This window comes from Aotus nancymaae, unplaced genomic scaffold (genome assembly GCF_030222135.1).
Source record: "Aotus nancymaae isolate 86718 unplaced genomic scaffold, 86718_ANA_hifiasm-v0.15.2.pri h1tg000018l, whole genome shotgun sequence".
NCBI classification, from domain to species: domain Eukaryota; kingdom Metazoa; phylum Chordata; class Mammalia; order Primates; family Aotidae; genus Aotus; species Aotus nancymaae.
Window position 1 is genome coordinate 14,419,304 of NW_026988430.1, and position 14,987 is coordinate 14,434,290.

The 14,987-nt window shown below is 45.7% G+C and overlaps 1 protein-coding gene across 1 annotated transcript in view; it reads right to left on the reverse strand.

Moving 5' to 3' along the window:
* The window catches only part of DNAH9 (dynein axonemal heavy chain 9), a 368,705-nt gene that overhangs the window by 30,722 nt on the left and 322,996 nt on the right, over positions 1-14,987 (reverse strand). The window contains exons 62-66 of the mRNA XM_064378055.1: positions 14,033-14,160; positions 7,672-7,899; positions 5,455-5,646; positions 3,618-3,809; positions 1,161-1,331 (exon numbers count right to left, since the gene is read on the reverse strand). Coding sequence (XP_064234125.1) covers positions 1,161-1,331; positions 3,618-3,809; positions 5,455-5,646; positions 7,672-7,899; positions 14,033-14,160 — 911 coding nt within the window. The remainder of the gene's footprint in view (positions 1-1,160; positions 1,332-3,617; positions 3,810-5,454; positions 5,647-7,671; positions 7,900-14,032; positions 14,161-14,987) is intronic.

Here is a 14,987-nt window from a genome sequence, read left to right on the forward strand (position 1 = left end):
GCTGTGATTATGCCACTGCACTCCAGCCTGGGTGACGGAGTGAAATCTGACGCTTAGAAAAGTTTAAAAATTAAAAAAAAATCCAGGCAGTACCACGGGGTGCATGTGAGCTAGTACAAGTACATCTCTAGGAAGTTGGTTAGCTTGTTTCAGGAAAAATTTCATGGGGAAGTTTTCCTTGGGTGGCGCATTCTTTCTGTATCCTCAGCTACCCCCACGCCAGGATCAGAGCCCCGCTGTTGCCTTGGATTGTCCTGAAACCTACCCCTCACCCTAGTCTGTCTTTCTCCTCCATAATTCCCTTCTGCCTTCCTAAAATTTCAGGAAGTCCTGTGCTTAGTAGCAGTTAACTGTGTGTTAAGAGACTCTCTGACTAGAAGCCATTTATACAAAGAGAAGGCATTTTCTTTTCTTTTCTTTTTTCTGTTTTTGAGACAGAGTCTCGCTCTGTTGTCCAGGCTGGAGTGTGTTACATGTTCTCGGCTCACTGCCACCTCCAACTCCCTGGTTCAAGGGATTCTCCTGCCTCAGCCTCCCGAGTAGCTGGAATTATAGGCATGCACCACCATGCCCAGCTAATTTTTGTATTTTTAGTAGAGACAGGGTTTCACCTTGTTGGCCAGGATGGTCTCGAACTCCTGACCTCAGGTGATCCACCCGCCTTGGCCTCTCAAAGTGCTGGGATTATAGGCGTGAGCCACCGCACCTGGCTGGCATTTTCATTTTGAAGGAGTGTGTTCCTCCCCACAGCATCTGGTTGGTGAACTGAGGTGGGGGTGCTTAGGAGCAGCTCCTTGCCCATCTTTGCTTGGTTCTCCAGGGAATCAAGAAGTCACGTTCAAGGTTCCCAAGCCACCACTGTCAGCCCTGACCTTTCTTCATTTTGGCAGAGAAGCTGAATAAAACGGGACTTTGGGTGGACTGCAAAGCAAGTTGCCGAACCCAACGGCAGGGACTTCCTAGGATTTAACTGATGGGCAGCATGATGATGACGAGGGAGGGGAGGTCTCTGGGCGGGGACAGGCAAGCATCTCCAGGTTGCAGACGGTGCCTTGTGTGTTGTCTATGCCGTGTACTGCCAACGTGGCCGGCAGGAGAAGAGTGTGCGTCTATGATCCTCGGGCTCCCCAGAATGATCGCAGGCAGTCCCCACCACACACCTTGTCTTCCCTTGTGGCCCCCGCTCCATCTCCAGCTTGGCTGTCCCGAGGCTGCAGCTCCAGCACAGTGCGGAAGAGCTTTTCTGAGGTCTGGGTTAGGAAGCCAATCTCTGCATTCGGGTGGAGGCCATAGAGGTAGGGGGATTCTGGAGGCAGCTCAGCATCGATGTACTGAAAATCAAGGGCGAGCTCACTTAAAAAGAAACCAACACGTACCTCTCATCACCCACACCAGCCTCCCGCCTTGACCTCCCAAAGTTCTGGGATTGCAGGCGGGAGCCACCGTGCCTGGCTCTGAATGCTTTGAGTGCTTCTTCACGACTCTATTTACGATGGTGGGAAAACATCCCTCAAGTTCTGCTCCTGATATGATTTTGATGATTCCTTGGTGTTATTAAAACCTAGTCTCACAGATTGCTCCTTCCTCAAAGGCCGATTTGTATGTTCAATTTTGTATTTCCTCCGGCATTCTGTGCAGGCCTGGACTCTATGTAGATGCCCTAGAACCATCTATTAACTGACAAATTAAAGAGAAGTATAAAGAAAGAGAGTGTACCTCAGTCATTTAGAAGTGTGCAAATCAAGTTATTGCTGATAAGAGAACCAGACTTAACCATTCTCTGCCTGTCACTCGCTCTAGCCTCCTGTTGAATTATCCCATGGACACTAGGGGACGCTCTTGCACAATTTTCCTGTGTAAAGCTTTCTAGCCTTTGGTGAAGTAGTTAAAAACATTTCCTCTTATTGTCCTTAAAGAGCTTTATTGTTTTAAATCTCTTCGCACAGGTCCAATTTTTCTGGATCAAATGACTTTTACGATTTGCCCTTGTTTTATGAATTAAACAAAATGTTTTAAAGCTTGCAGTTAATATTCCTATGATCAATATTTCCCTTATGTTTTGTAATCCAGAGTTTTTCTAGGCATGTTCAAAAGTCTAGCAATAAAAACTGTTAAAAAAAAATCTTTTGAAATGTTTTCTATGGTAGGTGAAAATGGCAAAGATGAATACTTTAAATGTAGCTGTGGTAACAGTAATATAAAAGACCAAGGTAATAGTAAGAAAACCTCCAGGCTGGGCCCTGTGGCTCACGCCTGTAATCCCAGCACTCTGGGAGGCCGAGGCGGGTGGATCACGAGGTCAAGAGATCGAGACCATCCTGGTCAACATGGTGAAACCCCGTCTCTACTAAAAATACAAAAATTAGCTGGGCGTGGTGGCGTGCGCCTGTAGTCCCAGCTACTCAGGAGGCTGAGGTGGGAGAATTGCTTGAACCTGGGAGGTGGAGGTTGCAGTGAGCCAAGATTGTGCCACTGCACTCCAGCCTGGCGCCTGGCGACAGAGTGAGACTCTGTCTCAAAAGAAAAAGAAAAAGAAAACCTCCATGAGACCAGGTGTGATGGCTCATGCTTGTAATCCCAGCACTTTGGGAGGCCAAGACAGGTGAATCACCTGAGGTCAGGAATTCAAAACCAGCCTGATCAACATGACGAAACACTGTCTCTACTATAAAATACAAAAATTAGCTGGGCGTGGTGGTGGGCACCTGTAATCCCAGCTACTCGGGAGACTGAGGCAGGAGAATCGCTTGAACCCGGGAGGTGGAGGTTGCAGTGAGCCTAGATTGTGCCACTGCACTCCAGCCTGGGTAACAGAGTAAGACTCCGTCTCAAAAAGAAAAGAAAAGAAGAAAAGAAAAGAAAAGAAAAAAAGAAAAGAAAAGACAACCTTCATGAGAATGCTGAAGATCATGGCATACATACGTATGTGGTATGTGCCTGTGCTCATAGCCACAAACAGGGAGTGGGAGGGGCGAGTGACCTGAGTGACCTTGCCACAAGATCATGCTCCTCCAGGGATATTTAGAATCACCAACAAAAGCTTCACGAAAAGCTGGCTAAGGTCTTACCTGAAAATTTGCTCCATGAAAAATGGCTTTGTCAACATCCCGAGTGAAAACAACCAAATAACTGTCCCAGATGTTATTTGTAGAAAATAGCAACAAATAGAATGACTGAACCAAACATCAAGAATAGAAAAATCTCCAAAGGCTCCATTTCATTATTAATGTGAGGCTAGAAATCCTGAATCTCTCAACTGAAACAGGGTAAGCTTGGGGCAGAGGACCAGATTTGACATGAGTGATGGGGGAAGAGAGGAAAGAAGAAAGACGTGGCTGGGCACGGTGGCACACGCCTGTAATCCCAGCACTCTGGGAGGCCGAGGTGGGAGGATCTCGAGGTCAAGAGATTGAGACCATCCTGGCCAACATGATGAAACCCCATCTCTACTAAAAATACAAATGTCAGCTCTTTAAGCCCTTCTGCTCTGGCCCTTGCCTGCAGCCCAAGGTGATGTCCCAGCAGACGCTTTCCTGGTGGTGCAGTTCAGTGTGGGAGGAAAACCCAGGTCCCTGTGAGCGCCCTGACACCATCAGCAGCACAGAGCAGAGCCTCACCTGATGATAACCATTGTAGTCCATGTTGCCTGGAAGTGGGAACCCTGGGGCCAAAGACAGTTCTCCTTCTAACATTTCTGGTCGAATGAATTCCCCCAGGTAGGTTCTGCAGAGTCTTCTGTCCCAGTCGTCTGTGATATGGCCTCCATACATGATCTCTCCAAACAGGTAGCGCAAATCATCATAGGGGACCTGAGTGAGGTGGGGGAAAGAAAGAGAGGAAGGAAGAAAGACATGGCCTGGCAAGGTGGCTCACGCCTGTAATCCCAGCACTTTGGGAGGCCAAGGCAGGTGGATCACGAGGTCAAGAGATTGAGACCATCCTGGCCAACAGGGTGAACCCCGTCTCTACTAAAAATACAAAAAATTAACTGGGTGTGGTGGAGCACGCCTGTAATCCCAGCTACTCTGGAGGAGAATCTCTTGAACCTGGGAGGCAGAGGTTGCTGTGAGCTGAGATTGCGCCACTGCATTCTAGCCTGGTGACAGAGCAAGAGTCCATCTCAAAAAAAAAAAAAAAAAAAAGGAAGACCTCCACACAGGCACCGGGGCTGGCTTACCATCTGGGCAGCGCATAAAGCCACAAGAGGGGAGGCTTCTTGAGATTGGGAGCAATGTCTTATTTATCTTCACACCCCCAGTGCCTAGCAGGGTTAGCTGTGTTTGGGGAGTTCATTAAAAGCTTGAAGAATTACATCAAAGAGTGAAGAGGGGAAAGATGCCAACCCCACGTGCCACATGTATGTGCCTTCCCTCTTCCATGATCATTAACTGTGACAGTGAAGTCAGGCTCTACCTAGAAGCCTTTTAAACAGGTGAATGTCAAACGGAGAAAAGCGAGGACCAGACTACTTTTCTAATTTTCTGCCTTTCATGACAAGATTAATTCATTGTCCCCTTTAAAAGTTCCAAGTGAATAAACAAAGCCCACAGGTTCCTTGGTGTGACATTTAGGGAGGGAGGTCACTGGAGGAAAGCCAGCAATGAAAGAATACTGCTGAGAGAAGTGCGCTCCCCAGGCCCAACGGCTGGAGGCAGAAGGATTTCTCAGGGCATCCGGGCCTGGTTCACTGTCCCCACGAGGAAGAGATGGTGGTCCTGCCGACGCTGTGTTTGGTTCCTGAACTAGAATAACCTTGATGAGGTGAATATTCCCTTACTTGGAAGAGCACTGATTGTTATCTTAAGTTTGGGAACTTTTATCAGGCAAGTGTGAAGTCTCTTCCTGCCGATCCACAGGCTACCTGCCATGCGGTGAGGACACAGGTATGGTCTGGTGGGCCCCAGGACCCGGGACAAACTCTCATGGGACTGACTCTCAGAGGGTGTGAGTCTCTAGTTAGACTTCCTGAGCATCCATGGTTCTGACCTCACCTTTGCACTATTCTCATCCTTTGGGCTAGTCCTGGGGCTGGCAGGGCCTCATCCCACCTGTGTGGGGTGCAGCCCTTCCAGAGTGCACATGCCCCTTCTGTGTGACGGCACTGCATCATCCTTGTGAGAGGTGGCCCTTCCTAACGTGCATACAAATTACCGGAGGACCTCGTGAAAATGCACTGATTCAGTAAGTTTGGGTGGGACCTAAGATTCTGCATTTCTTTTTTCTTTTTTTTTTTGAGACAGAGTCTGTCTGTGTTGTGAGTTAGACCTAGAACATGACCATGTGTTACACTCTTAAATTGTGGTCCCCGGACCAGCAGCATCTGCATCACTGGGGAGCTTGTTAGAAATGCACATTCTCAGGCCCCATCCTAGAGCCTTCTGATTCACCCCTCAAAGTCAAATAATTTTAACCCTCCCCAAACCTGGCTGGTCCCTAAATGTCCAAGGCCTTTACCTTTGCGTTGGCCTCCAGGAAGTTGTAGAGGACGTTCACAGAGATGGTGAGGTCTCCAGTGTTAAAGGGGTAGGAGCGATTCCAACCCTGAGGCCCAAATTTTCGTCTTTCTGCCACCACTGCGTGAAAGTAACAAAGAGCGAAGAGGATGCTCTTAAACTCTGTCTCCCGGGAACACATCTCCAGAGTGTCCTGAAATAAGAGCATCGCTTTTAATGTTCACACACAGCTTCTCTTATAGGGGGGCTGGCTAGCGTGGGGTTACAATCAGGGTTGGTGTTGGAAAACGTTACCATAGATTCTGGTTTGAGTTACAGTGAGACTACAGCCTGGGGGAACATGTGGAGGGGCTGGGCTTTAGTTGAGCATTGAATTAAGGTTTAGATTCAGGTTACAACGGAGTTTGGCTTAGGGTTCAAGTTTGTGCATAGGGATGTGCTAATAAGGTTCACGAATGTAGCTGCTGGGGATCAGGGTAGCATGCAATGAGAATGTTGTGTACCAGGGTGTGGGTACACATCCCGCGGCACCATCTCCAATCTCTTCCCTTCCTACCATGCTTTTCTTGCCTGCTATGGAACCTTAGTAGGTGTAATCACTGCCTTGGGGTTAAGTTGGGAAAAAGAGTACAGAGGGGACTGAATGCATTTTTCATCTCAAATCTTTGTGGAGCTTCCCCGCCAGAGTTGGGCTGCTAGACTCCTACACTACGAGGGTGTCACACAGTAAAACCTTCTGAGACTCTGACTGCCACATGGTCTTCATCTTACTTTAGGCTTAAACCAGGCCTCAGGGGTTTATGTTGGTTTAGCTGGCATAGTCACCCTGTTAAACGGCCTATCTCAAATAACCTGCATGATCCATCTGGGACGCGTGAGCTAGCAGGGCTGCTGGGAAACCAGGGACGCACTGGGACTATTACAAGATGAAAACCTCCCCAGCAGCTGCTGGGACCCTCTCCTTGAATTCCACCAAGGGATGGTGCAGCAGATGGACTTTAAGGTGATCCCATGGCACTCACTCTTCTAGAATTCATGTCTTTGTGTACTCCCCTGCCCAGGAAGGTGGGCAACAAGAAATGGTGCCTTTTTTTTTTTGAGACAGAGTCTCACACTGTCACCCGGGCTGGAGTACAGAAGCCTGATCGCAGTTTACTGCAACCTCCACCTCCCAGGTTCAAGCAATTCTCCTGTCTCAGCCTCCCGAGTAGCTGGGATTACAGGTGCCCATCACCACGCCTGGCTAATTTTTTTTATTTTTAGTAGAGATGGGGTTTCACTATGTTCACCAGGCTGGTCTTGAACTCCTGACCTCATGATCCGCCCACCTCGGCCTCCCAAAGTGCTGGGATTACAGGCGTGAGCCACCGTGCCCAGCCAATGGTATCTTCTTGAGAAGATGAAAGAGGCCTGAGCTGCAGACTTTGACAGTGCAACTTCATATACAAAGTTGGACACCATGGGCTTGGATTTGGCTTTAAATAAATAAGCTACAACATTAGCCTTGGAATTCCCAGTAATGGAAATGCAGTTGCCTGCATTTGAACACTATGCCTTGATATTCTGGGTCTCTCTGGAGCATAGTATTCTCAGACTTGACTGTGTATAAGAATCTCCTGGAGGGTTCGTTAAAACAGATTCCTGGGCTGCAGCCCACAGTTTCAGATTAGGGCCTGAGAATATGCATTTCTAACAAGTTTCCAGGTGATGCTGATGCTGCTGGTCCAGGGGTCACACTTTAAGGGTCTAACATGCAGTTACATTCCAAGTCCATATCCCCACTACCTGACACTAGGATTCTTTGAACCCTTGATACTCAAGATTCATGTAGATGTCAGGTGATATCATCTGATTGAGAGTGTCATTCCTTGCTTGAAGATAGCCCATCTGTGTGTGACCCCGTATATCTTCTCAATTAGATTCATAGCAACGTGCCCTTCTTCATCTTGGAATATTAGGTAACAGTAGACTTGCAGAAAGCTTCCCTACATTTCTTGCCAAAGAAATGTCCTGAGCTCTACTGCCCCAGGTTATCTGGCAATGGAGAGTGGGGTTGTCCTGAGTGGGCATCAGGTGGGAACATTTTACCCACATCAGCGTTGCTCCGTAGCTCAGCCAGCACCCCACTCCCTTCTGAGTCACATGCTCTCCCCGCACCAGTTTGCATCAGCTGATTGCGAGGTGGGCTGCTCTTTTTGCCTCCCTCCCGGGGCTGTACCTGAGTGAAATTGTCCAGGGCCTTGTGCAGGTTGGCATGCATGCCCGTGGGGGCCTCACTGGTGATCTTGATGGAGTTCTCCAGGATGCCCTGGGGGATGATGTGGCCCTCAGGGGAGGGTGCCGGCTCCGCACTCATGAAGACCCTAAACTCTGGGTGGCTGTTCTTGCTGTGCTCCTCCAGCTTCTTCTCTAGGGTCCTGAGCCACTTGGCCACCAGGTGAATGTTCTAGTGGGAAGGAAGAAGCCCCCCCAAACAGGCATCTGCTTAGCTTTGTTAGCAGTAAACAGTTGTCAGGAAGGCAGCCAGAGCAGGGACTGGGCTTAGCATCAAATAATTTTTAAAAACTGTGGTAAGACGGCTAGGCGTGGTGGCTCATGCCTATAATCCCAGCACTTTGGGAGGCTGAGGCGGGCAGATTACCTGAGGTCGGGAGTTCGAGACCAGCCGGATCTACATGGAGAAACCCCATCTCTACTAAAGATACAAAGTTAGCCAGGTGTGGTGGCACATGCCTGTAATCCCAGCTACTTGGGAGGCTAAGGCAGGAGCACTGCTTGAACTTGGGATATGGAGGTTGCGGTGAGCCCAGATTGCGCCATTGCACTCCAGCCTGGGCAACAAGAGTGAAACCCCATCTCAAAAACAAAAAAATTATGGTAAGATGTAACATGAAATTTACCATCTCAAACTCCTTTTAAGTGTACAGTTAATGGCATTACATGCACTCACACATTGTGCAACCCAATGACTTTTAATGGCAGATGTGTCTTAAATCACATCACAGAAAAGAGTTCTGGGATGCACAGTCGTGGGGACCTCCCAGTATTCTGCAATTAAACTCTATCCCTTGCCATCCTAAGAATTTCCAGCATATGTTTTTAAAGTTGCCTGTGCATGAGAATAACCTGAAGGGCTTGTTAAAACAGATTCTTGTGCCCCAGCCCAGAGTTTCAGATTCAGCAGGTCCAGGATAGGGCCTAAGAATGTGCATTTTTTTTTTTTTTTTTTTGGACAGAGTTTCACTCTGTCACACAGGCTGGAGTGTGCAGTGGCATGATCTCGGCTCACTGCAACCTCCGCCTCCTGGGTTCAAGAGATTCTCCTGCCTCAGCCTCTTGAGTAGCTGGGATTATAGGCACACACCACCACACCCAGCTAATTTTTGTATTTTTTAGTAGAGATGGGGTTTCACCATGTTGGTCAGCCTGGTCTCAAACTCCTGACCTCGTGATGTGCCTGCCTAGGGCTCCCAAAGTGTTGGGATTGAGGCGTGAGCCACTGCGCCCAGACAAGAATGTGCATTTCTAACAAGCTTCCAGGTGATGCAGATGCTGCTGGTCCTGGGACCACAATTTAACACATGGTCATGTTCCAAGTCTAACTCCCCATTACTTGACAGCTAGACTATTTGAAACCTTGACAGTACAAACTGGAGCCCTTAGATCAACATTGATGGCAGTACCTGGGAGCTGGTTAGAAATGCAGAACCTTAGGTCCTGCCCAAACGTACTGAATCAGCGCATTTTAATGAGATCCTCCAGTAATTCATACGCACGTTAACATTTCAAAGGCACTGATTTAAACTCTTTCTAGCTCGCTTTCCCGAGTCTTCTCTCTCCACTCTCCAGACTATTCTGCTAATTGTTGCCAAATTTATCTTCCTAAAACACACTGAGTCATTGCTGCTCAAAGACTGAACGAGGCTCTCTACTCCAATCCCAAGCTCCTCCGTCTGGTGTTTGAGTCTGTCTCCTCCCCTCGAATTTGATTGCTATCTATCAATCAAAATGTACATTTGTTTCTTACTACTGCTTTGCAGAATGCACCTTTCACTTTAGTAAGGAGAGAGTCACCTGGCTTCATTGCAATGTGTTTCATTGTAATGGATAGATAAAAGCTCTTTGATAAATATTTGAGGAAGTAAGCATGCAAAGCCTTAAATACACAGATCAGAGCTGAGCCCAACACTTGGACCACAGTAATTTAGTCTTTGAGTGCTGCCTTCCCTTCTGCAAAAAGAGAAATAACAATGTCTGTCATACTCATTTCACAGAGTGGCTGCAAATAACCAAAGAAATGGATTTGAAAGGGTTTTGTAGGGTTTTTGCAGTGACTCACACCTGTAATCCCAGCACTTTGGGAGGCCAAGGCAGGTGCATTGCTTGAGGTCAGGAGTTCGAGACCAGCCTGGCCAACATAGTGAAAACCCATCTCTACAAAATAAATAAATAAAATAAAAATAAAAAAGAAAGAGTTTTGTATACTGTAAAATGCTACATAAAAGGTAGTAGTAGTTGTTGAGATGAAAATTGGTTAAATTAAAGAATTTACTTATAATCAAATCAACTGGAGCAGAGAGTTTAGTCGGCTACCTGAGAGCCAGGGTTCCTTTTAGTCAGCATTACCAGCAACCAACATGTGGGTAATTTGGCTGCTTCTTTAGAAACTCCAGGTTCTGCTACTGGGCAGGTCTGGGAGAAAGAACGTCTGTTGCTTGGGTATAGAATCCTGGGGTGGATTCAGAGATCCCTGAGGCTGCCCCACTGGGTTGATGGGCTTGGGTTGGGAAACCCACCCAACAGCTCCTACAGCCAGGAAGGAAGAGCAGCAAGATTGTGAGCCTTGCTCTCTCACCCAGAGCCAGAGAAGCCAGCTCTCCCAGCAGAGAATCCCTAGCTCATCTGGGTCAGGGTCCTCAGGCAGCATTCCCCAAAAGTGTGCTATGGGATGTTAAAAGATGTAGATCCATAAAGGTCTGTGTTCCTGCACAGCTATAACCACCTGATCTTCAACAAACCTGACAAAAACAAGCAATGGTGAAAGGATTCTCTCTGGGAGAACTGGCTAACCATATGCAAACAATTGAAACTCAGCTCCTTCTTTATACTTTATACAAAAATTAACTCAAAATGGAATAAAGACTTAAATGTAAAACCCAAAACTGTAAAAACCCTAGAAGAAAATCTAGGTAACGTCATTCAGGGCATAGGCAGGGGCAAAGATTTTATGACAAAAATGCCAAAAACAATTGCAACAAAAGCAAAAATTAACAAATGAGATATAATTAAATTAAAGAGCTTCTTCCCAGGAAAATAAACTATTATCAGAATGAAGACAACCTATGGAATGGGAGAAAATTTTTGCAATCTATCCCTCTGACACAGGTATAATATCCAGAGTCTACAAGGAACTTAAACAAATTCACAAGAAAAAACAAACAAACAAATAATCTTATTAAAAAATGGGCAAAAGACATGAACTGACACTTCTCAAAAGAAGATACTCATTGTGGCCAACAAACATATGAAAAAAAGCTCAACACTGCGGTCATTAGAGAAATGCAAATCAGAACCACAATGAGATACCATCTCATGCCAGTCAGAATGCCGATTATTAAGAAGTCAAGAAACAACAGATGCTGGTAAGATTTCGAAGAAAAAGGAATGCTTTTACACTATCAGTGGGAGTGTAAATTAGTTCAATCATTGTAGAAGACAGTGTGGCAATTCCTCAAAGATCTAGAAGCAGAAATACCATTTGACCCAGCAATCCCATTACTGGGTATAAACCCAAAGGAATACAAATCATCCTACAATAAAGACTCATGCATGTGTATATTCATTGCTATACTACTCACAATAGCAAAGACTTGGAATCAACCTAAATGCTCATCAATGATAGACTGGATAAAGAAAATGTGGTACATATACACCATGGAATACTGTGCAGCTATAAAAAGGAACCAGATCATGTCCTTTGCAGGGAAATGAATGGAGCTAGAAGCTGTTACCCTCAGCAAACTAACGCAGGAACAGAAAACCAAACACTGCATGTTCTCACTCATAAGTGGGAGCTAAACAATGAGAACACATGGACACAGGGAGGGGAACAAGCACACGGGGGCCTGTTGCTGGGGTGTGGGGATAGGGAGAGCATCAGGAAGAACAGCTAATGGATGCTGGGCTTAATACCTAGGTGATAGATTGATCTGTGCAGCAAACCACCATGGCACACATTTACCTATGTAACAAACCAGCACATGCTGCACATGTACCCCAGAACATAGAATAAAAGTTGAAGAAAAAAAGAGAAGGTCTGTGTTCAATTGGGAAGTACTGGATGGAACAAGATTTCTATATGAAAGGATTCTCAGAACCATTAACCTATTGATATCATTGAAAATATCCTTAAAAGGAATTTGTATGTGGTATTTTCCAATGTTTGAAATAGGAATTTGTTAAGTGTTTCCCCCTTTTTCTTTTTTTCAGAGAATCTCTCAGGTTTACAGGCTGGAAAACATTGTTGGATATGATTCTTGTTGAGTCTAGTTCAGTACATCAGGAAATTCTTAGAACCAGGTAGCTATGATTCGCTATGATTCCTACAAGAGATTTCACAAACCAGTAAGGATATTTTGTTTCTGTTAGCACTTTACACTTCGGACAGATTATGTCTATTCAATACTCAAATGCTTTATTCAGGGGAAAAGGCAGGCATCCAGATTATTTGGCACAATTTTCCTTTGGAAATGTCTAATCACTAGGAATTAAAGAGGGAATACTGAGTTCAATGTTGGAGAGCTCTGACAATCACATCAGCACAAGATTTTGGTGCCCTGCATGGCCAGCAGGTGCTGGAGGAGGATGGGTGCAGCAGAGGTGCTCAGAAACAGACTCTGATATCCATGACAAGTGCCTGGGTTCCCAGCACTGGCATCCAGAGAGGTCTCTTGGCAAATGTGCCTGAGAGGGTGGGTAGGCCATACCTTCAAGCACTGTGCTGACCCATGAGGGAGGAAGGAGGAAACTCAGCTGTTATTATCTTTTCTCCTGAACTTCCTGAAGTTTCTGGAAAAGGAGGCCCAGGGAGGGGCAGAGCTCTCAGTTGCTACTCTCCAAGTAAATAACAGAATAATTAAGGACAAAGACTCAGCAGGAAGATGTGATGTTGCCAGCAATCAGGAGACAGACAAGGTTCATGGCAATGAAAGCCAGGATGAATGGGAGTGACTGGCTTTTACATTTATTCTTTAATTTCTTCATGGATTCCTTCACCCACCAGCCTTTTGTTTTGGTGTCTACGATGTTCAAGGCAGTGGGCTGGGTGGTAAAAGGTAAAGAAGGTTTATCTCTTTACCTAAAAAATTTAGTGGAGAATACAATCATAAAATAAATCATGTCAACATAGCAATGGATCTCTAATAGAAGATTTCAAAATATTCTAGGAGAAAAGAGGAGCAAGCTATGTATTCTGCCACAACTCCAGCATCTATACAAGTGGCCTACAAGAGGATTATGAGGGCAGGCTCTGATAGCTGGATTTGAAAAGGTTTTGTGTACTGTAAAATGCTATGTAAGAGTTAGTAGTAGTTAGGCCAGGTGTGGTGGCTCATGCCTGTAATCGCAGTACTTTGGGAGGCCGAGGTGAGTGGATCACACTGGAGTTTGAGACCAGCCTGGTCAATATGGTGAAATATGGTCAATATGGTCTCTAATAAAAATGCAAAAATTAGCTGGGAGTGGTGGTGCGCTCCCATAATCCCACCTACTCGGGAGGCTGAGGCAGGAGAATCACTTGAAGCCAGAAGGCGGAGGTTGCAGTGAGGTGAGATTGTGCCATTGCACACCAGCCTGGGCAACAGAGCAAGACCCCATCTCAGAAAAAAAAAAAAAAAAGTTAATAGTAATTGTTGAAGTGAAAATTTGAAAATTGGTTAAATGAAATAATTTAATGGGGGTTAAAGAGAATTTAATAGGGACTTAATGGGGGTTAATAGAGAGGGCTAAATTATTTAATTTAACCCTCTTTTATGAAGAAGAGAGGTAGCCTTTTTTCCTTGTAACTGTTCGGTGAAATTATTAGTAGTAGGGGTTCCAGATTTTCAAACACCAACATGAGCTCTCAACGAAGAGGCTAAGGTTGCTCCCATATCCTAGTCATGCCCATGACGAAGAGCATATGACACACGGCACAACAGAAAGGCATAGCAGAGGAATGTGCCATGAAATTCACAGACAGAAACCAGCTGCGCGAAAGCATCCAGCTGCTAGGGCCTTCAACTTAAATGCTAACTTCCTGAACACCTATCAGAGTGGGAATCCATTCCTTTTGTAAGTACAGCTATTTAAACTAGAGAGTGGCAGAGCGGGTGACGGGGAGAAGGATTGTTCCTGAAGCTGGTCTGGGGAAGAGAACATACAAGTGAGGAGAACTGGAAAGAGAGAAGATAAAGAATTGAAGAGGACAGGAGTGTGAAAGGGCAGGTGGGTAGAAACTAAGAGTGGACAGAGATGCCCAGTGATTGCGGGATGAGGCAACTATGGGTCAAGATGACCCAGACCAGGGCAGAGGAACATACCTGCAAAATAACCCAGTGACCTTTCTTGGCAGCGAGGTCCAGCGCAGCCTCAGCCACTACCTCCTGTCCTTGCCCCAAAGACACGTTGTGAAAGTTTCGATTGTTGAAGGTATATCCAAGTTTTTTTCCTAAAAGGAGGATGGAGTCATCAGTATTATTTATTGTGCCTAATGATGAATGATGTTCATAAGGAAATGCACACCCTCAGATCACCTCTCAAATGTAGGCATGTCCAAATCTATAACCCAAGCCTCATATACTGACCCTTTTCCTTCACAGGGGGCTACTTCTTTTTCCAGCTTTTTGTTCTCATGTAAAAGGAAGCATTTGTTCAGACCAAAACCACTTCACTCTTCCCTCTTAATTCCTAAGGCTGGGTAGGTGTGCTGATGCTATTCTTTATGGCTCTTACCTGCAGGCCAGATATTGGTCCACTACTCTAGAAAAGGGTGGAAGAGTAGTAAGCCTGTGGGTATGCTCCTTTGTGGCTTGCCTTGTCCTTTGAATAAATATTGTGTCTTCCCTGGAACTTGACTGGGAGGTGTGGCCAGAAGTGGCAGGATTCAGGTAGTTCTGGCTTTCTGTACTTTATGCCCTATTAACCTCCTCTCCTATCATTCCCAACATGTAGAAAAGTGTTCTCTCATCATTTTGCATGAATTAGAATGAAGAGGGGCCAGACATGAAACTCATTAGTTGTATAGGTGTGAATTTTCTGTTGGATGTATACAAGGGTTGCAGTTGTGCAAATGGATTAAGGGAATGACCACACACACAAATGCTGTAGCCATATAATTGAAGCAAGGTCAAGGGCTTCAGCTGCTCTCCAAGCCCAAGGAAAACAACACAAAGAAATGACCCTAATACAGAGAACATCAGCTTTTAGCACAATCCAATAAAGTGTGGAGAAATTACATAATACTCTTTAGATAAAAGGATCATAAAAATGTATAAT